Raw genomic sequence first — 22383 nt, forward strand, 5'->3', positions numbered from 1 at the left:
ATTGCATATACTTACCACAGTGCTTTAATTTGGTCCCATATTAACCACTTGATTGCTATATTGCAGCAGTATTTCTGCTGGTGCTTATAATGAACTCAAACTGAAATGGGCAGACAGTGTTGTTTTTGTACACATGTCTAAATTCATTTAGAAAAATGCAGTCAATTATTGATTCAATTGACACAACACATTCTCGCAAATTAAGGCAAAAAAGGCCAAACTGTTATGTCACAGTCTGGTTCAAGAGGATTCTCTCAGTCAATGCTATAACGCACCATGGCCTCTCTTTAACATTACTTTTCACATACTTGCATCTTTAAAATAGGCGCAGAATGGTGGCTGAAGTAGCAAGGCTGCAATTCTGCACATGGGAAGAGCTTTGGCAGCTGTATGAGCAAGGCATGCGCCACAACCATTAACACATCAGTGGCCACCTGTGGTTTTTCCCCTTATGCATTTGAATAACAAGAGTAAGAAAAATAATCTGGCAAGCAATCATATAAAGAGTTCTTATGGACAAGGTTTATTTAGTGACTCAAAAACCTTGGCACTCATTTGAAGTGTCATTCTTGCAGAGAAAAGTTTGCAGTGCTTGTTTAAAGCTCTACTAAGTGATGATAAAGAGGCCTTTTGTCCTATTTAGCATCACTTGTTCCTGGAGGTCATGTACTTGTTCTTCCATTGCTTGCTCTTTATCACCCTGCTTTTATGAGTGCTCCCTAAGTTTGTAAAGTGAAACACTGCAAATGCCTATCCCTCAAAGCATGCAAATAAAACACCGGTAATTTGCACCACAAGTACAGAATTTGGATTATTTTGGCCTAGAGGCTGCCTACATTAGCCTTTCTCTAGGTCCAAGTTTAATCCATGAAGTATGCTTTCCTTTATTTTTGTTTGCCTGTGAGATATATATATATATATATATAAGAGTAAGAACACAAAAGGCAAACTCAACAATAGGTATATGATTAACTTTAATTAAATCAAATTGTCTGAGAAATATTTACAGGCAGAATATACAGAACACATCTGAACAATGCTGTCATAAAAACGTCTACAGCTTTTGCTTATCACAGCACAATGCCTAGACTTTCTGGTTGATGCAAACATTGTGATTTACAGCTGTGCAAATAGATTTAGAAAAATTGAGTTTCAACTCCTAGTTTCTGTTCCTAGAAATGTTTTCTGCTTACAATTTCAACAGAAAAAGCCTCTAATCTGAACTGGCAGCTGTCTGAATTTTAGGATAATCAACTAGTGTTGTAACTCCTTTACTGAACAGATTTGTTCCATTTTATTTTGGCATCAATCACAAAATCAGGAAGTGTTTAATGTTTCACACATATCCATCAGCTTTGCATACATTTTCGAAGGTTGTTTCTCAGAGTTGTCACCACAATACTCCATTAAATAATGGAAGAACTAACTCAGTAAAATATGTCAGGAGATTTGTGTCAGCAGGAGAAACAGTCCTCAAGTTTTGCTTAGCTTATTACAGCTTCCTCTGGCAGTCACAGAAGCTTTAGTAGGGCAGACATAAGGAAGAGGATCATATGAAAAGGATAGCCTCTTCTGGCTAGTCTCATGTTGTAAATTTAACAGATGGGATTCTTCAGTCTTTAGCATCTCCTACTCCATCAGCATTAATAGCAAACATGGCTTCTGCTTCAGGGAGGCAAGGTGAATCATAGATTTTGCATATCCTAGTTTCACCTCGACCTTTTCTCAAATACAGCCTGATGGGAACAAATGTATGCATTTATTCAAATTATGACTGTTGATTTATCAAGTAAGAAGAGATTTGTGGAGATGAGAAATGGAAAAAAAGATCTTTTTTTCCTTCTCTGGTTTTCTGGAACCTTCTCCTCTTGTGCTAGAATGAGATTAAGTGGTGGACTAGCTGGCCCATTTTTCATTTATATCTTGCTTTATTTTTCAACTGACAACCTCAACATTCCATTGCTCAACTACGCTCAATATTCTGTACGTCTTGAAAGGCTGTTTTGTTTTTAAAAATTCTTCTTTTAATTTACAAATATACTTCTGCATAACTTGGGTATTTCCCCAAGCATGCAGAAACCACATGCTTTTGGGTGGCCCTGTTTGCTTCCAAACCTTTAGGCACAAATCTTTAGATGGCTTGATGTAGAAAGTTCCTTGTCAAGAGGCAGCTGGACAACCATCTGTCAGGGATGCTTTAGGGTGGATTCCTGCATTGAGCAGGGGGTTGGACTCGATGGCCTTGTAGGCCCTTTCCGACTCTGCTATTCTATGAGTCTATGACTGTATTTATGCACATGATTCATTTCTTATCACTGGCATCACCAGCTCCACTTGGAAAGAAGACTGCAATCCCTTTCTATCACATTTAAACTCTGTGACTACTGTTCATGTATTTGACCTCAAAGCTATATACTACGAAGTGCTGTCTGAAAGCTGTTCAGAAACTACAGCTACAGAAGACCACCATGGGCCATATATTGATGGGGATAGGTTACTAGAAATACATTAACACCAATACTCCAAGTTTTGCACTGTTTCTGCACCATCTACCTCTGGAAACAATTCAAATCATTGATTTTTAGCATAAATCCCTTTAACAGAGCTAACAATGTTAAGCGTGTGCCTCTCTCCTATTTTCCTATCACAATTATTACAGTCAACCAGTTCTCTAGCTTAACAAAGTTGATACACAAAGGCAATTACCCGATTCTGGCTACTCTCCAGCTCTGGAACTCATTCCTTCTGGAGGTACACCTGATCATAATTCGGGCATTTTGGGGAAGCAATATGAGACAGGGTACTTACCATAAAGTTCCATTCTGATCCAGTATGTAAAAGACACCCATTAAGGCTTAACTCCTCCCATTGTCCAGGACTGGTAAGGAATATGTGACCAAGCTCTTTGCCTTGGTCCTAACCTCTGTGGCTCCTCCCAACCAGTTCTTTTCTAGCCAAGCTTTTAGAGATAGTGACTGAGAAGCCAGAAACAGAGAAGGAAGAAAATGTAAAGGCAACTGGCAAGACAGAACAACAACAACAAAAATCTTAGAGATCAGCATACTCCCTTCAGAAAAATGTAATTATAATGAGAGTGCCTAGCCTGCCGCAGGGTGTGGTATGGATGTCTCCAGTGCACCGAATCGGAATGGAACTTCATGGCAAGTACCTAACTTTCCATTCCCATCCAGTGTGAGAAGACATCCATTATTGGATGTGCAAAAGCTACTATTCCCATAGGTTGGGCCCCAAAGGAGGCTGAACCCAAGTTTCAGGGAGAAACTGTTGTAATACTCTATGTCTGAAGGCTGTTTCAGCCAAAGCATATTTGTTCAGTTTATAATACCTAATGAATGTGTGATGTGAGGACCAAGTAGCTGCTTTACAGATCTCCACGAAAGAAGTAATAAATAGTAGAGAAAAACTGCTAAGGCAGATCCAGCCTTCATAGCGTGTACTGTGGCATGGGTATGTTTAAGGAGTTCTTTTACCTTCATAGGCCACAAATCAATATGCTTTGAACCACCTAGCAAGGGTGGTACTGGGCAGCTTATTTTCCAATGCAGGAAGATGGAAACAAATGAACAGGGAATCAAAACATAAAGGTTCCTCAGTTATTTAAAGGTAGATTTTGCCAGCTGTCCTAACATCCGGGGTTTGCCAGATCTGCTCAGGGGGGTGAAACAAATTAGGACTGAAGAAAGGGAGAACCAGCTCTTGCGTTCCGTGAAAAACAATTTTGGGAACAAAGGAGGGATCCATCCAAAGAGTGATAAAGTCCTTGTTGAATGAGCAGAGGTGGTTCCTCATGCAGACTGCAGCCAGTTCCAAGACCCTTTTGGCTGATGTTATAGCTACGAAAAATAGCACAGAGAGAGAGAGAGAGAGAAACACGTAGTGAGACAGTTCTCAGCAGCTCAGCGGGGGAACTGGTAAGAGCTGGTAGCATCAGCTGGGAAGCAATGTATAAATGGATGATATAACAGTGTCGTCCCTCTGAGGAATTGCTGAAGGTGCAGGTGAGAACTGAATGGCTTGTGGCATGGCCTAGAAACAACAGAAGAGAGCTATAGCTTGTAGGTAAAGCATGTTCACCCTGAGTCCCCTATCTAGCCATGTTTGGAGGAACAGAATCAATTCCTTGATTCCTGCTGTCTTTTAGTCCAGACGCTTCATTCTACATCAACACAGAAAACCCTTCCAAGTTATTTCATAAATGTTGATGGCCTCATGAGGGACAGCAGAATGGTAGCTACATTAGCAAAGAAGCTTTGTGAGAAGAAGGAGCCAAGTGGCTAGACCAGTCCTTGTGTGAGGATGTCAGTCTTTGAGGGAAGGAACTACGTTTGCACCAGTTGAGGAATTTTAAAGAACTACAGCCAGAATTAAGCTCTGAGCACTAGTGTTGCCTGTTTCTCCATGCTTTTTCTGAAGACCCTGGCCTGAAGTGTAAGAGGAGGGAACACACAGACTACCCTGGGCCAGGGGAAGTGGAGCACATCCATGGCCTCAACTGATGGACCCAGGTATCTGGTGAAGAAGTGTGGCAGCAGGTTGTTGAGAGGAGGCAAAGAGGTACACTTTGAATGGGCCTAAATGATGGCATGGCTGCTGAAAGACTTAGCCTCCAGAGTGCATTCCCTTTAATGATGAACAGGATGCGATCTTCTGCCCAGATGAGAAAGGAGGCATCCTTGTGGAGGGATTTGATTTTGCTCCTCTCTGATGTTTTAAGGTCCAAGGCTCTAGCGTTGTCTGTTCTGACTAAAATGGGCAGGGCCTACATGTGAGCAAAGTGTTCGATGGACAGGTGAATTGCTCGGAGCTCCAAGCAGTTTATACTGTGGTGCTTGACTTAAGGAGGCCAGAGATCCTGGATGAGACAACCCTAGCAATGAACCTCCCACCCTAAAGGCTGGCATCTGTTGTCACAATTATGTAACATGGTTCTTGAATGGGTGTACCCTTTGAGATGTTTCATGGTGCTTTCTACCAGAGCAGGGATATTGTGACTGAGTGAGGTATGTGGTGATTCTGATCTGGCGCCTCTGAATGATTTCAATTTGAAATGAGAGAAGGAGCTGCTGAAGGGGTCTGGAATCTAATCTGGCCCATGGCAGGATCCCTAGGCAGGAAATCATGAGAATCGAAGGCTTGTGCTAGGAAATAAGCATGTCTGAAGGAGGGACTTTGCTACTTTGCTGAGTTGGGAAATTCTGTCTGGAGCTAAATATATTATGCATTTCAAGGTGTCTAGAACCTCTCCCAAGTGAATTAAGGATTGGGAAGGCTCGAGGTGACTCTTCTTGAATGTTATTAAGAACCTGTGGTTCCGGAGACAGGACAGCATGATCTGTAGATCTGAACAGGCCTTTTTCAGTGATCAGGACATCAGAAGACGGTCATCCAGAGAAGGGTAGAAATAAATGGCATTGAGCGAGCTTGGTGTTGATGCAGGCTGAAGGGCATCACCCTGTATTGGTAGTGATACCTCATGTAAACGAAGTGAAGAAATCTCCTGTGCTGTACAGCTATGGGGACATGGAGATACACCTCCATGAGCTCTAATGAGGATAAGAAATCCCACTCATGTAGAGCCTCCTTGATGGTTGCTCAGAGGTAGTGGTGGTGGACACAGGTTCTATGGCCTGTATCTCTTGGAGATGAGCAATCACTGTGGGAATTAGCTATTGCTTGTGGACAGACCTGGAAGAGGGGAAGGAAGGAACTTGCTTCAGGGAGTGGAGTGAAACTCCAGAAAATATCTGTGCTGAATTGTGTTGCGAGTCCAAGTGTCTGGTGTTGTCTGCTTCCATGTGTAAATGAAGTGTTTTTGCCTTTCTCCCCACACATGCAGGAAGAAAGTCAGAACGGTTAGCTGTGGATCTTAGAGGACTGGGAGATCTCCTCTGCCCTGAGTAGAAGACCAGGTAGGCTAGTGACAAGGTTGAAAGGAAGCACTGAATGGGGACCTGAAGGTACAAAAGGTAGAAGGGGCCTTATTAGGTTTTCTTCCATTTTTCTTGGAAGAAGTGGGCATAGCTGTCTTCTTGTTTTTAGTTTCCGCTAAGGTATTCTCTTAAGAGCCTCTTCTCCAAAGAGGTGGGGCCTATAAAGGGAATGGTGGCTAAGTTTCTGTTGGAATAAATGTCCATGCTGCAGTGTTTTAACTAGAGTGAACATCTTGCCAATATGGTTGGAGCTGCATAACGTGCCGCATAAATCATGGAACTCTGTGTGACAGGTAAGATAAAGGTATATACAGTTTTAATAAACTCCCAAGTAGAGTGAAACTATCCAACTCATTATTGTCAGTAATACCCTTTACCCAAAGAAAGGTAGTCCTAGACAAAAAAAGACACTGTAGAGGAAGCCCTAAGTATCAAGGCAGTGGCCTCACCAGCCTTAACGCTGCTTCAATGCACTTTTCACTAGATTCTTTAAGAGGAGCATTCCTGTCCTTAGGATTCATGGCTCCTGAGAGTAAGTCTGCCAGTGCCACAAGAGCATCAACCAAGAGCCCCTTACATTTTCTGTGGTCAGAATAATACCATAAGGTCAGATTGGAGCCCTTCCTGGCCCCCCCCTTTTGAAGGGGGCATTCCATTCAACTTTAACTAGTTTTTCAAAAGATGAAGGAAAAGGGACCCCATGATTAGCTGGCTTTGGCTCTGGAATCAAGGCATCATTCCCAGGAGGTTTCGCTGGTCCTTGAGTGAAGGAATGAGTATTTAAGGGGCCACAGCTTTGGAGAGAATAAGAAGAATATCACTCTAAGCACCCTTATTAAACAACCTTACATTGGAAGGTTCTTCCACTGAAGCTGGATCAGTTACTGACCTTTCTTTTTCCTTTCCAGATTTGGAGCTTTTTGTTTGTTTGTTGGAGTCATCTTGTAGCAAAAGAAGAGAAAGCCAAGAGAAAGGGGATGGGGTGGGGGTGGATAAAGGCCTTTTGTTTTTTAAGCGGAGGACAGAAAAACTGGAAAAGGAAAGAAGACAAATTCCAAGGTTTGTAGATATAAAGAATTGGAAAAGAGAATAAGAAAATAAGAGCCTAAGCAGAGAGTTGAGTGACAGAGAAACTAGAACAAGCTCTGTCCTGGGTGGAGGCCAGGAGCAAACTGGCTGGGAGGAGCCACAGAGGCCAGGACCAAGGCTAAAAGCCTGACCACATGTTCTGTACCTGTCCTGGGCAGGGGAAAAGTTAACTCTTGATGGATGTCCCCTTGTACCACATGGGAATTTATAAATTTAAGCCGATATTCAATCATTTCTGTGTATTTTACATTCTGTTATAAGTTGTTAGCTGCCATGAGACAGGGCAGAGGCTAGAAATGAAAAAGTGATCATTACAGCCATGCCAACCTGGTGTCCCCAGATAATGGACAGCAACTCCCATCAAGTGGGTGCAATACAACACATCTAGACCATGCAAGGTTGGGGATGACTGAATATTTATAACACCAATTTCTGTTTCAAAAACAAAATCTATTTTTGATTTGCACAAGAAACTATTAAGACTCCACAAAAGCTTTAGGGTGGATTCCTGCATTGAGCAGGGGGTTGGACTCGATGGCCTTGTAGGCCCCTTCCAACTCTGCTATTCTATGATTGTATGAATGAAGCCTCAAATCATATAAAAGTCCTAGTTAGTTAAATGATGACTTGGAAACAATGTAAACAGAAAGAAGGAATCTGGTATCTTACCTGGTTGTTGAAGCATGGGCAATAATATTTCCCCCAATAGGTTTCTTGGGATCTGCAGCAAACATTGCAGCTCCATCTACTTGTGCTACCACCTGGTTCGTGATCACTACAGCCACACCAAACTGTCATAGAAGAAGCATATGATCAATTTCAGTTCCTTTGCCAGGAATCAAAACATTATCATGTGGCCCGGATACACTGCACCAGTATGATGGCCTTCACAGTCATACACATCCAGAACATTGCAAATTGAACATAAAGAAGAACAACAGTTTACCTCATCTGCAAGTCGAAGCAACATGCGTAGAAATCTAGCCAAATGCATCTGCCTGGCTGACAGTTCACCCCGGCCAGAGTAATCTGTCCTGTAGAGGGCAGTGGCACTGTCTACTATCAGCAAAGCATATCTGAAAGAGCAGAACAGATGAACATTGTTATGCATTAATTTCTGCTCTTGGCTGCAAGAGATTATTCTTGCCTTTGCAGATGCCCAGATTTTTGCACAGTTCAATTGAACATCTTATTATTTATCAGAGGTAGGATATATCCTGTTGCTATTTTCAACTATGATATAGCCATGTTGCATACCTGGAAGGCATATCTGGGTGGAAACCAAACAAGCTCAAATGCTGAACCAGCGAGAACCATCTTTGTATTCACTCAGTTCCACATCCATTAAATTCTTCTGTTAGACACACAGTCCTTATCATGACAAGCAACCTATACTGGACCACTGCCATCATTTCTCCTCACACTAATACTACTTTATGTGTTCAGAGATAAAATAAGTTAAGTTTTTTCCCCCCCAAAATGTGCACAGAAAATAGTACATTCCCTCCTGTACAACAGGCATTGTTTTTCCTTGTAAGACAGGATCAGGGTGCTGATGCTTGGAATTCAGCCTGTCAGTGGTAGGGGAAGAGACATATGTCTTTTGCTCTTTAAAGGAATGCATCCTACTGGCAAAACCAATTGGTAGCTTTCTAAGTAACATTTTAAATATATATTATATTATCTTCACTTAGCTAACAGAACACCGGACTAGACAGGCCTTTGGTTCACGTGCTAGTTTTGTCAGTTTTTAGCAATGTGACAGGATATTTCAAAAGGCAATTTTATAGTGAAATAAACCAAAGATGCTTTATATGCCATTAATTTGTCTTCTTTAGAGAAAGTGTATAAAATGATGTACTAAGTTGTGTAACTTATAAATACCAGTATCTTAATTGTTAACAAATGAAATCTCTCTCTGCATGTGCTAAGTTTTTTTTTTTTTTTACCTTGATTCAGTCATCATAGCAGATGCTTGGTAAAGGAGCTGAGTCTGATGGTCTGTGTTAAATCCTCGAGCGTATGCCACATTATCAAGCACGTCACTACCAGATAAGCCATACCTAGGGAAATGAAGGTGGATAAAAGCTAATCTGATTCTGTTTTTAAGAAAAATGGTGAACCCAATAAGACAGGCACAGAAGGATTACAATAAATTTGATCACAGCTTACTTGAAAAAGAACAGCAATTTCCTCCTCTCCCCTGCTGCTCCCTTTTTTTATTATGTTATACTCTGCATAAAGGAACTCTTAACAGAACAGCTGTTGTTTAAAGGTGTTTCCATGCTATCAAACATCTGTATTAAAGTGCTTCTTTTTCACTCCTCCCCTGCTGTTCTCCATACCAGTGAAGTCTGGTGGATTTTTGTAAGATTTCTTTTCTTATACAGATTCTAAATTTATAGCTTTTATGCATTCCCTGCCACAGAAAACACAAGTTCTGCATTTCTGTCCAATGGACAGATACAGGTATGAAATACATACCCATAGGGCTTATTCCATCTTCGCAGAAACGTGCTGTCAAGTCTGATACCCCAAGTAACTTTTAAAATGGTCCCAGACCATGTTATTGACGTCTCCCCCAGTCTAACTTCTCAGGGCTCCCCATGCAGCAAATTGATGGTTTTTTTCCTGTTGAGTTGATAAACTGGGGTGGAAACTGACATCTGTATTGTATGTTTTGTTGTTAGAAGTCCTTATAAATCATCCTTTGTATTTAACTTTGCTCGTGCCCAAGGGTTTCCAAGCAATAAAGAAGAATGATGTGACTGTAGTTTGGGCAAAAGAAGGTGATCTCATGTCAGAATTCAACGACTTTGGGTATACTGTTTTAGTGAAATATGTAATCAAGGCCACCCGTATTGTGCAGCAGACTGTCCCTTCCTGACGTTGGTTAGCAGTCCCAATTAGAATGACTGAAAAACTCCAACAATCATCTTAAGGGTTCCTGTAACAGTCAGTAACGCATTACTTGAGATTACTGCCTAACCACTTCATGGTTTGCTTTGTTTTACTTTTACAAAAAAGACAGTCAACACTGCAGTTATAATCATTGGCTAGCCATGCGTTTAGTTCCCTTTTCATCATCACATATATATTTAAATGTTCAGGAATGTCTCACTCAGGGCGATCTCAAAATTGGTATGGAACTTCCACAATGCCAAATCTCATCTTTAAAACATATTCCTCCCAGCTGCCACCAGAAGGGCTTCTGAGGAAACAACTTGCCCTGATGGGATTGGAGAAAAAGATGCAGATTGGTGAGCTGCCACCATCTAGCTCTCAGTGGTGGACCATCCTTCCCTTAACTGCTAACAGACAGGCATCTGAGAAAACATCTTACCCTTAGGGAGCGGGAAAACAAACTGATTAAGCTTGACTCAAAAGAAGAAAAACTACAGAAAAGAAAAGAGGAACAGGCCAGCCAAGAACACATCAGCCCAGAAAATCAACAGATACAGTGCAAACCTGAGTACATTTGGTTCCAGATCGGGTATATTCCCACCTATCTAGACAACTGAACCAAGCGCTATCATCATGTTTTTTTCCTCCTCCCTCCCAATTCTTTTTCTTGTGTCTTTTTAGCTTTATAAACCTGAGGGCAGGGACAGACTAGTTAATGATTCTTGTAAGCTGCTCTGGGAGCCTTTTGACTGAAAAGTAAATAAAAATGTACTGAATAAATAAACCCAGTACATCCTAATTTTCTAGAAAAATATGGAAGTAGAACATTTGTACATGGTCCTTCATGTCCCTTGTTTTGAAGTGTACTCCAAAATAGTCTAGGTTCTTCCACACAACCAGTAAACAATAATATAACTGACACAATAGTCTAATATGGAACATTTTTACATTCACCTACTGCAACTTACTAACTCATAATTCTCTTGTCGATCATCCAAGAATGCAGGACACGGAATAATTGGCTGAAGTTACAGGAAGCCAAATTCCGGCTGGACATCAGGAAAAACTTCCTGTTAGAGCAGTATGACAGTGGAACCAATTACCTAGGGAGGTGGTGGGCTCTCCCACACTAGAGGCCTTCAAGATGCAGCAGGACAGCCATCTGTCAGGTAAGTTTTAATGTGGGTTCCTGCATTGATCAAGGGGTTGGATTCGATGGCCTTATAGGCCCCTTCCAACTCTATTCTATGATTCTATGATAATACAGGTCAGCACTGCAGACCAGAGAAAGCTAATGAACACATAGACCTTGAATCAGTCTTTGAGGTGGGAATTTTCACTAACAGCCAGGAACGTGCAACTGTGCTAGCAAAATGGTAGCTGTATATAGTAGTAGCATTATAATGATCTCATACAAAACTGCAGTATTCTAAACTTAAATCTAATTTGGCTAAAGCAAACAATAAGGCACTTTCAGTGATACTCGACTGATTAAAAATAAATCAAGTTTATTGAGTATCATGATATTGAGTATCATGCATTTATTCTATGAACTATCAGTAGATGGCAGTACAACTTCTAGAACACTTGGATTGCAACATCATTAATTCCTTGAAATTAAGTACAGACCTCTCAGCCACAGCAAGCAAACGTTCTGGACGGAAAGTGCCCTCTGTGTCAATGTACATAGACTTCCCTTCACCACCACCTCGATCAATAGGGAGCTAAGAAAAAGACAAAAGCCAGATTGTTACAAAAGTGCTTTGATCGCTAACCCTAACCCATAAAGTAATATATTTAGGGAGCAATCTTATACATGTTTAGTCAGAAAAAAGTCCTACAATTCCCAGCATGTTTAGACAGAAGTTCTACAACTCCCAGCATTCCTCAGCCAGCACCTCCATACCCACAAGTATGTTCTAGCACATGGAAAAGAAAGGTAAGGAGTGATGGTTTTGTCTGTAATTCTTAGAACAAAGGGGTGTGTTTTTTAGAATGACGCAGTTATAGAGGAAATGAGGAAAGGGATATTTAAAGATGTAAGAGCACAAAAGGCAAATTTAAGGTAAACAGCTGTAAATGACAGTGATTAAGCTGCAAAATTGTTACAGATCTTCTGGTAAATAAACAGCCTATATGTCATACATAGACAATATTGGGTTATTTGACAGACCGCATAGGATAGTTTCCTTAGATAAGCCCTCCTGCCCATTAAAATTGGCTGGGGAGAACTGTTCCATAATCCCTGTGAGTGGTATCATCTGCAGGGTCTAGAGACAAGGATGTGGCAAAATTATGCAGAACCTTAACTTGGGTGTGGTGTGGTGGAAGAGCTGCTGTTGTGGGTAGGGGGTTATAGGGAAAATGATGGGTCTGGAAAGGATTAAGCACCATCTCTCATCCACTACTTTGAGTGCAAAGCATTTTCTTCACTGCAAGCTTGCCAGCCATGCAGATTCCCAGATCTAAATTTTCAATCAAATGTCTAGTTCCGCTTTTAACTTCCAGCATAAGACTATTTAAATTTGTTATTAAAACATCTATTCCCACCCTGAGTGGTTCTCTCAACAAGTTGCAGCCTCCTCTATACATTTGCTCAGTGGTACGAAGTATTCAAGAGCGGGATGTACCACCAAACAATCAAGGTCAGCCTCCAGTGTTACATGGTCCACACGACTCTATATTTTTATTGCATCATCAGTCATGAGAACAATATGTGTTATTGAAAATACATGGAATAGAAGGAACTCCAAAGCTTTTTCTGCGCAATACTTCACTTGAGTTTCATCTACTTACTTGACAGGTTACTGCCAACGTATGACACAACTGAGTCTTTCCTGTGCGGAATTCTCCAAACATCTCTGTTATAGATCCAGTTTCTATTCCACCTTGACAAGAAATTCAAAGAATTTCAGACTCATCTCAGTAATCATTTTACATATACAACAAGCATATATCGCAAATGTATATATTCAAGCTCAGAGATCTGGAGACCACTTTGTGTTTTTTTTAAAACTGAGGTGTGTGATGCTAAGGGATTACTTCTGGAATAGCATCCAAATTAAAGTAATTTAGCAACCCTCAGGCAAAAGGTACATAGTGGACAGAATCTGGATAACTGAAAATTCTTATAGGGAAAGTTACCTTCTACATTGTACATTGATGGTGCTATATAAATAAATAATAATAATAATATGAGTTTGTTCTGACTCTATACTGTTTAGCTTCACCCTACCCGGTGCCTGTTTACACTTCCCTGAGCCTGTTCGCATTCTCCTTCCCTCTTTATTGTTTACTACAACTTATTAGATTGTAAGCCTACGCGGCAGGGTCCTGCTATTTACTGTGTTATCTGTACAGCACCATGTACATTGATGGTGCTATATAAATAAATAATAATAATAATAATACCTATGTTATATAACAGATTTTTGTTCCCATTTTATTATATTAAAAAAAACATTATTCAACAACTAGATGCGGATTGCTGTGTGAAACTACTGTTTGTGTTTTCCTTTGTTAAATAAGATTATTTTTACATTGATCCCCCTGCTATGGAACGTAATGAATATGAATTAAGTAACAAGCTATTAGATGTTTTTGTGAAACAAAGATATTCAGTTTTGAGAAGACCTTGCTCCTTAGTCTTTATATACATCCACTCAGAAGTAAGCTCCACGGCATTCACTGGAACTTATTCTTAGGTAAGTATGTATAGGTTTGTAGCCTAAATGTGAAGTTCAATATCTGTGAGGAATCAAAATAGTTGCCCTCCTTATATTAGAGCTTTGAAGCTGTCTATGTCTGCCATAAATTGTATATGCATTTTTAGATTTTAAGCTATAATATGTTGGTATTTTGGGCCTTGGCCTTTTTGTCTTTGGCCCCACCTACCACTGGAATGTGGCCACAAAGAGCGTCTCTAAAACTGAATTCGGTCCTAGAATTGGAAAGAGGTTTGACACCCTTGATTTATAGTATAGTAAAATGATACACAAAGTAATGGCTAACTGTAAACCAAGGTATGCACCTTGAAGGAGCTTATCAAGTTCTTTGGATCCAGTGGTGATCTGAATGATCTCTGATCTCCGTTGATGAAACTCTGTTGCTGTAGTAAAACCCATTGGAACCAATTTTGCTGCTTCTGCCTGAGAAAAACAGCAAGATCAAAAGACTGAGTATTAAAATAAAATTAAAACTACATTCCTGTTTTAAGATCCCCACTTTTATTGATAAAAGAATTTCAGAAAAGTATGCCACTACATCTTCCTTGAAAACTTTCAAAGAGCGCATAATTTTTAAGAAATAACGGTCATACGGACAAAACATGTAAATATTGCACATCTTCTTATTCTTAATAGGTATAAGTATAATTACCAGAATTTTATCTGCTTTAGCTTCACTGATGCCTTTAATATTGAGCAATTCCTTCTTTGGTGCATAGGCAACAGCTTCTACTGTGTGAAATCCAGCTTCTTCTAACTTCTTCACATCATTTGCATTTATGCCACATTGCTATAGAAAATCAAGTATTATTATTCACTATAAAACATTTAGTGCAGGATCTGAAATGATACAAATCAATTCTATATACACTTTCCTAGGAATAAATCCCATTGAACTCAATGGTAACTACTTCTGAGTAGACATGCATAGGATTACACTGTAAGTATTACTACTTCACTCCATTGGAAATACAGCAGCTGAAAATGATAACCTTTATCTCATTTAATTATTTTCACTAGCATGAAAAGAGGCAAAACAGAGTTTTACTTTTAGTTCATAAATGTACCATGTACCATGCTGTGTTGTAGCAATAAACATTCCCAGTAGCAATAAACAACCAAACATGCTGGTTGTATGACTTTTTTGTGTGTCTAAACCTGCATAACATTGCAGCCTTAATTTTAAAATTTCTTCATTTTCAATTCCTTTACAAACTGAAAAAACAAGAAAAAACAAAACCAGGAACAGATACCATTAAAACCTTTGAATAAAAGGTTTTATCAAATTTGCCATGGGCGGAAGGCCAGTCTCCAAGGTTAGAGGATGTTTTTATTCTACTAAGAATAAGAAGCACAGAGTCAGTGACTTCAATGAAACTTGCACTGCAACAAGATTTGAAAACTAGAGTTAAAGAGTGTTTGAGCTTCTACATTGCAGACTTTCCTACCACCCATGGCAATTCTGATAAAGCTTTTTATTATTAAAAGGTGTTCTAGTTTCTATTCCTGGTTATATAAGATACACTTGATCACATACCTCTAGCCGTGAAATGGGTTGAGGACCAAAGCTTTCATCTTCTGTTGATATATTGATGCTTGCATCACACTGCATCTGAGTGGCCATGGCATGAAGTAGTCAAGTTTTCTAACAAAACAGGAAGCACCTGATTTATTGTATTTATTTATTTGTTGTACTGGACAGAGCGTCGGCTATTGAGTGGTATATACTTTTAAACCACCCAAAACTAAAGTTCTTTGGGCAGTATACAATACATTAAAAATATAATTCAAACATTAAAACAAAAGAATAAGAAGAGAATAAAATCAACATAAAACCAGTGGCAGAGGATAAAACCATTACAGCACATAAAGCCAAATTAGAAGCAGCATCAGAATAAAGTGCTGAAAATATTAAAAACAATTCTTAAAATGCCTGGGAAAATAAAAAGGTCTAAACCTGGCACTAAAAAGAGCATGAAGTAGGTACCAGGCATACCTTCCTGGGGAGAGCATTGCATAAGGCGGGATGCCACTACTCAAAAGACCCTCTCTCTCTTGCAGCCACTCACCTTGACTAATTAGGCAACAGCATCTCAAGGAGGGCTTCAGTTCATGATCATAATGTCCAGGCAGATATATATAGAGGAGAATACATTCCTTCAGGTAACTTGCCCCAAGGTGTTTAGGGGGAGTTAACCCCCCATCCATAACTGGGATGTGCAGATGACACCCAGCTCTACCACTTCTTTTCATCTAATACAGGTGAGGCAGTTGATATTCTGATTCAGTTATCAGGTAGGGTGATAGACTGGATGAGGGCCAATAAACAGACTTAATCCAGACAAGACAGAGATACTTGTGGGTCATTCATCTTTCCGGTTAAGTGCTATTCAAGCTGTTGCACTCTTCTTAAAGGAACAGGTTCATAGTTTGGGCATATTCTTAGACCCATCATTGTCACTGGTGGCTTCAATGGCTCAGAGCACCTTTTATCAACTAGGCTGATACAAACTACAACCATATCTGGACAGAGATAGCCTTGCGACAGTTATTAATGCTCTGGTAACCTCCCATTGTGGTTAATGCAATATTAAAATAATCTCATTTAACAAAGGAAAACACAAACAGTAGCTTCACACAGAATCCACATCTAGTTGTTGATATATTTTTTCATAATAAAATGGGAACAAAAAATCTGTTATATAACATCGGTAACTTGCCCTATAATTTTTTTTCAGTTATCCAGATTCTGTCCACTATGCCAGGTAGGACCCCCTCACCCTCAATTAACGATGAGATTTTATTCTGGCATGACCTGGCAAGCAGCACCACCAACAGACCAGAGGGCAAGTTGGTACAGCAACCTGGAACATGCGAAGTAGATGGTTCCTGCCTAAAAATGCTGTTAACTATAGAAATTTCTTGAAATGAGGCTCCATGCAGGCACAGAGTCCATATATGTGATGCACAGAAGCCACGAAGAAAAACTGGCTTATAACCTCCACCCCCATGCCATACCCCTTACTCACCTCCATACTAGCTCATCCCTCCCTATCTGTCAACTAATCAACAGTTAATAATATACAGCAAAGCAAAGAGGCCCTGGATACTCAGAGCAACAGCAGAGCACCTGCTGGACGATGAGGTGCTGTCTGCTCACTTTTCCAGCACTTGCTGGGCTGTGGCAATGTTGGGAGAGCTGGGGCAGGTGGAATAAGTAATCACTCCCACCTATTTTCATGACACCGCTAACACCCAGTTTGATCCATTGTTTAAATGGCTACTGTTGTTTTATACTGTTGTTTTTGTTTTTGATGGTTTTAAATATTGTATACTTTTTAATGTTCACTGTTTTTAACTTTTATACACCACCCAGAGAGCTTCGGCTATAGGTCGGTATATAAACTTAATAAATAATAATAAGTAATAACCTAGAGCAGCAGATTTTACATAACTTTTTTTTTAAAAAAATGTTATTTTATTGCTATACTATAGGCTATATTTCTACTATTGTAAAAACAAATAAGTAAACACTCTAGTTTCTAAAAAGTCTGTTTTACATATTTTATAAAGAAACTGCCACGTATCTTCTTGTGTACGTCTCTCGGCAAGGGCGTGATGCTGTAAAGCTGACCATAAATAAATTCCAATAAATAAAAATACTTCTGTAAAGTTGATATGACCATAATGGTTGAAACAACAAATAAACTTTCATATACTGTCAAATAAGAATAGTTTTCTCTTAAAAATATAAGCGACGTTTAACTTAAGCAGGATTCAAGGGAGAAGCACCCAGTTTACGATGCAGGATAGAGACCCAAGTAAGCAGCCTTGTTCACTTTGTCACCTAAACGCCCCCAACCCGGTGAGCAGCCCCCTTTATTTACCAGCCCCTTCCCCGAATCCGCCCCGGCCCTGACAGGTAGGCCAAGGACGACCAGCGCAATTTCCAACGCTCCCTCCTTCCCAACAACTGCCGGTGACACCTCAGCAACGGCCCACCCTGTCCAGAGAACGTGGGGAGGGGGGAAAAGCTCTTTTCGCACCACCACCCCGGGCCCCAGAAGAGGGGCACCAACTCACCTCGAAGGCGCCCAGCCTGCTCGGCCTTCCGTCCGCCTTCTTCTCTCCGCCCCCAAATTCAGAGCAGCCCGCCACTGCGTCACATGACCCTCGCGCTCGGGCATGGCGGCGCCTGACTGGCTCAAAAACGCGCTGCCCTATGCGCACGCGCGCTTTCCCAGTCGTGGTGTTGTTTGTTTTCCCTCTCCGCCCCTTACCGCTTGGGGCTCTTCAGGGGCTTCGGGAGGGGCGGCGCTTTCCCTCTCACGCATGTGGGGTGGGGTGGGGGGCGTGGAACGTCAGCTTTCTCTTTCAGAGCCTTGACGCATCGGCTAAGAAGGCATCTCTGCTGGAGAGAAATGCCTTAGGGCTCTTTATGCAGAAATGATGCACAGCAATTTTATTTCAGGCGACCGAAGGGCTCGGGGCCGCAGCGTTTTGTAGAGAAATATTCACTTGAAGCCGAACATTTCCCAAAGTATTTATTCTCACACATCTTACTCCTGAAATGTTAAAAGCATTTTCGGGGTTTCAAAATGTATGCTAGCTTCATGCGAGGTTGAGGTCTTGTGCCTCAAATCGGTATAGATAGGAGACAACAGGGGTCATGGACCGTAGATCATGAAGAACTTCTCTGCCTTTTTGGGAGACTACAAGGTCCGCATAGTTAAAGCAATGGTATTCCCCGTAGTAACCTATGGCTGCGAGAGCTGGACCATAAGGAAGGCTGAGCGAAGGAAGAGATGCTTTTGAACTGTGGTGTTGGAGGAAAATTCTGAGAGTGCCGTGGACTGCAAGAAGATCAAACCAGTCCATACTCCAGGAAATAAAGCCAGACTGCTCACTTGAGGGAAGGGTATTAAAGGCAAAACTGAAGTACTTTGGCCACATAATGAGAAGACAGGATACCCTGGAGAAGAGGCTGATGCTAGGGAAAGTGGAAGGCAAAAGGAAGAGGGTCCGACCAAGGGCAAGATGGATGGATGATATTCTGGAGGAGACAGACTTGACCTTGGAGGAGCTAGGGGTGGCGACAGCCGACAGAAAGCTCTGGCGTGGGCTGGTCCATGAAGTCATGAAGAGTCGGAAACGACTGAACGAATAAACAACAGCAGGTGAAGTGGGAAAGCCCAACATTGTGTCCGAGCTCTATCTTAGTTTGCTCTATGCTGCCCAGTGACTCAGGCTTTTTGTCAACGCGTTTGAAGGAAGTTAAAATATCCAACGTTCAGGTTTTTCTAGTAACCTAACTCAAGTATTTGAGTACCAAACTTCAGATTACCAATTTGAAGTGCTCCGGGTCACTCAGTTTACAGCCCTGTTAGTAGAACTGATAAGCATCCCCCCTCCTAAGGATGTCAGGTGGGCACACTCTACTTTTGGAAGGCCTGATTTATTATGCAAACTAAAAAAAGGAAAAGTTCTTCATGCTCTGCAGCCCTGTTGTCTCTTGTGAATATATATTTTTATCTGTTGAAATTGTGTCCCATCTTCCTAGGAAATAATTAGGGCAGCTAAAGGGAGATACAATAATGCAGGGAATAATCCCAGAAAGCATGTCCATTTAATCTAAACAATGTATGTTTGTGAATGCTGGAGTTAACTGGCAAGCACTGTCAGTCTAACTGCATCACATAAAACTGTTTGGGTAAGGGATTAATTCTTTTTAGCTTGGAAATGGACGAAGCCCTACAAGTCTATGTGAGGTGGTGGTCCAGCTTGAGGCAACAGAAAACCCTGATGAAACCAATCCTAGACATCAATCTAAAAATCGTAATTAGATGCAGGGAGTTGTTTATATGCTTTATTACCACACTTCAAAGCTTGTCAAAAAATAGGGCATTACCCAACTCTCCACTTTGTCCCCAAAATATGCCTAGCTTGCATGCATGTACTGCAAGTTATGGACATGGGTGAGCCATGGGCCTACTTTAGGAGGTTAAGTTAGGCTGCCATAGTTAGCAGTTACTGTCAAATTAGGACAGAGGAAACTTGGGTTTACATTCATTCTCAAACACAAAATCGCTTAAGACTCTCCACCTTACAGGGTTATTGTAAGGATTAATGGGCAGGAGGACAAAGGGACAACCAGGTTTGCTGCCCAGAGCTCCTTGGAAAAAAAGGCAGGGTAAAAATGCAATGCACATATGAGTATTGTGTTTTGGGTGAGCAATGAGCATAACATACAATTGTATACATTTTAAATGTTTAGTTGGTTAAGCTTTGAAATAATACTATTGTTTGAGAGAACAGAGTTGTAAATAAAGTCTCAGATCTTAGGGGGTATCATTTTGGAAAATTGTAAAAACAATGATTAAAATACTGAAATCTAAGGAAACATTTGAGAGATTGTGGTATGACTAAACTCCGAAAAATCCACGAAGAAATCTAATAACTCTATATATAACTTACAGGAAAGCTTTACTTATAACTTATTATTTATTTATTTAGAATATTTATATACCGCTCCCCATTGAAAATTTTTGGAGCGGTGTACAAGATAAAATGAAAATAAAAACAGAATAAAAAGTTAAAACAAAATTTAAAAGAAGCAACAAGAGTAATCCAAGGCTGCATGTTAGAGAAAGGCTAAAGAAAGGCTTATTAGAGCTCCTTTGCTCTTGCTATGTTCACATTCGATTTTGGGGGGGGGGGATGGGAGGGATCTATCATCTAATGTGGACAAGCAAGCAGATGCAATGGCTATTTTGAAGAACAAGTATACATTATGATCCAAAAACTTCTGCTTTTTTGTTTATTAGCCAGCAAAACAACTTGTAATTTGATATCCTAGAGCTGAAACCTTTATGAAATATTGCAGCAGGAAACCCCTCTGCTGAGCTAGCACAGCCATAACATTAAATCTTCAATTAGAAAAAATATGTGATTTCCCCCCATGATTCTTCTATGAAAAGTAATATTGCAGTTAGCGTTATATAGTTTTCCTTCGTGGTACAGCAAAAAAGAAATCTAAGCATCAGAAAACAGTGTGTCTTCCCTCTAGAATTTTGGGAACTATCAAAACATCCTGAATATTTTTGAAATTTCTGAGAAATTTGATGTAACTTGAGGACATTATTAATTGATCAACATATTTTTAAAATAAAATGAGAGAGTAAGGTGTGTATTGACGTACTTTTATTTGTATTGAAAAATTAATGATAAATTAACGTGCACAAGGAGTTACTGGTGGGAAAATACATTTTTATTTAGCACGCCACCAAAAAGGAGATAGGAAGCAGAATATAAAATATGATACAAGTATTAGTATTAAGAGTAAAGTTGTCTAAATAATTAAAAGATTCTGAAGACAGGAAGAACCAAAAGGCTAGAAAGAGAAAATGTGAAAATAATAATAAAGATGACTGAATGTACAATCCTACACTGAGAGTTGTCAGCCTTCACTGCCAAGTATCTCAGTGCAGGGTGGCCAGAGTATGGCTGGTCTGCATTGTTGCTAGACAGGCAATTTTGCCCTTCTAGCTGCAGTGCTTTGGAGCAGGAGGCTGGGTGGGGGGGCATAAGAAACTGCATAAGGCAGCTTCCCCACTCTCCCCCTTGAACCACCCTGTTTTCCCCATCTCCATACTCAGTTTTCTGAGTGTGGAGAGAGAGCTGGCACAGTTCTATCCACACTACAAGGCGAAGGGGGCAGGGAGTGGAGTTGGAACTCTGTCACCAACCTTGAAGCCAGTAAACTGAACAATCCTATGCGCCCCCAGACACTGTCCAGGGGCCACAGAATTGCTTCCTAACAGTACATTTTTATGCATGTTTACTCAGAATTAATTTCCACTGTGTTCAATGGTATTTACACTCATGCAAGTATGCATAGCTGCAGCCTAACAGTACAATCCTATATATATTTACTCAGAAGTGTCACACTGAGTTCAATGGTGCTTACTCATCAGATTACATGTGTATAAGATTACTGGCTAAATTAGAAAAACCTCCAAGAAAGGCACAGTGAGACAGAGGAAATACATGAACTGCTATCAGAAACAAATAAGTTACAAGAAAAAAATAGACAAAAGCATAAGCTATCAAAGAAAAGACAAAAGGAAAGAAACAAAGTGAGGAAACGTGTGCATAGCAGCGTATGCAGAAGAAAAAATATTTATTAAATTGAAAGGAAAAGCAGAAAAGATTGCCTCTGTATATTTTATCTGCAGTTCACAGTGTGCACTCTTTAACTCAGTCCTCCTTTTCTATAACATGGGAATTGTGGGGGGTGGTAGGGACTCTAGGCTAGTTTTGAGTAGGGAATCATGACAAATCCTGTTACATATGTTGTACTTTTAAACCCGTGTGTCATGTTTTGCATAGCTTCATTCTACTTACGAATAGGTTTCTAATGGATTTTTTTTTTCTGTTTCAGTTACTTGACATGAACCAAATGAAGGTGACAGTGGAGGGTGGTGTTGCTATTTTATATCCAATAAAAAAGTCTTTTGATACAATCTTAACAACAAAAACCCTAGGCAAAGAGTAAAAACAACACTCAAAACAATTTAAAGCAAATATTCCTAAAATTTAAATAACACGGAACTGCCCCCACCCTGCCCCACTAAAAGTAGGAAGTAAATAGTGGCTTTAGAGGAAGTGTTGGCAGCATTCTTCACTTTCTAACTCACTGCCAAAACAATTTTATT

At 40.3% G+C, this 22383-nt stretch overlaps 1 protein-coding gene across 2 annotated transcripts; it reads right to left on the minus strand.

Annotated features, from left to right (window-relative positions):
- Window positions 1-963: 963 nt before the first annotated feature.
- On the minus strand, window positions 964-17786 carry RAD51 (RAD51 recombinase). 2 transcript variants are annotated; one of them, XM_063118867.1, is made up of 10 exons: window positions 17753-17786; window positions 15207-15314; window positions 14322-14459; window positions 13975-14092; window positions 12741-12832; window positions 11574-11668; window positions 8990-9103; window positions 7987-8116; window positions 7710-7831; window positions 964-1736 (listed from the first exon to the last, which is right to left on the minus strand). In XM_063118867.1, the coding sequence occupies exons 2-10, from the start codon at window positions 15291-15293 to the stop codon at window positions 1613-1615; spliced, it is 1020 nt and encodes a 339-aa protein (XP_062974937.1). In that variant the 5' UTR covers window positions 15294-15314; window positions 17753-17786; the 3' UTR covers window positions 964-1612. The 2 variants fall into 2 exon arrangements, with proteins under 2 accessions (XP_062974937.1, XP_062974936.1); XM_063118866.1 differs by lacking the exon at window positions 17753-17786 and having other exon boundaries at window positions 15207-15329.
- Window positions 17787-22383: the final 4597 nt, after the last annotated feature.

This window comes from Elgaria multicarinata, chromosome 2 (assembly GCF_023053635.1).
Source record: "Elgaria multicarinata webbii isolate HBS135686 ecotype San Diego chromosome 2, rElgMul1.1.pri, whole genome shotgun sequence".
In the NCBI taxonomy this organism is placed as follows: domain Eukaryota; kingdom Metazoa; phylum Chordata; class Lepidosauria; order Squamata; family Anguidae; genus Elgaria; species Elgaria multicarinata.

Bases quoted from the DNA above. Each gene is read 5' to 3' on its own strand.
- RAD51 (XM_063118867.1), bottom strand. From the start codon at position 15,293: ATGGCCACTCAGATGCAGTGTGATGCAAGCATCAATATATCAACAGAA. The intron at 14,093-14,321 runs GTAATTATACTT...TGTTTTTCTCAG, and splicing joins CTAAAGCAGATAAAATTCTG to GCAGAAGCAGCAAAATTGGT. The intron at 12,833-13,974 runs GTGCATACCTTG...TTTCTTGTCAAG, and splicing joins ACTTGATAAGCTCCTTCAAG to GTGGAATAGAAACTGGATCT.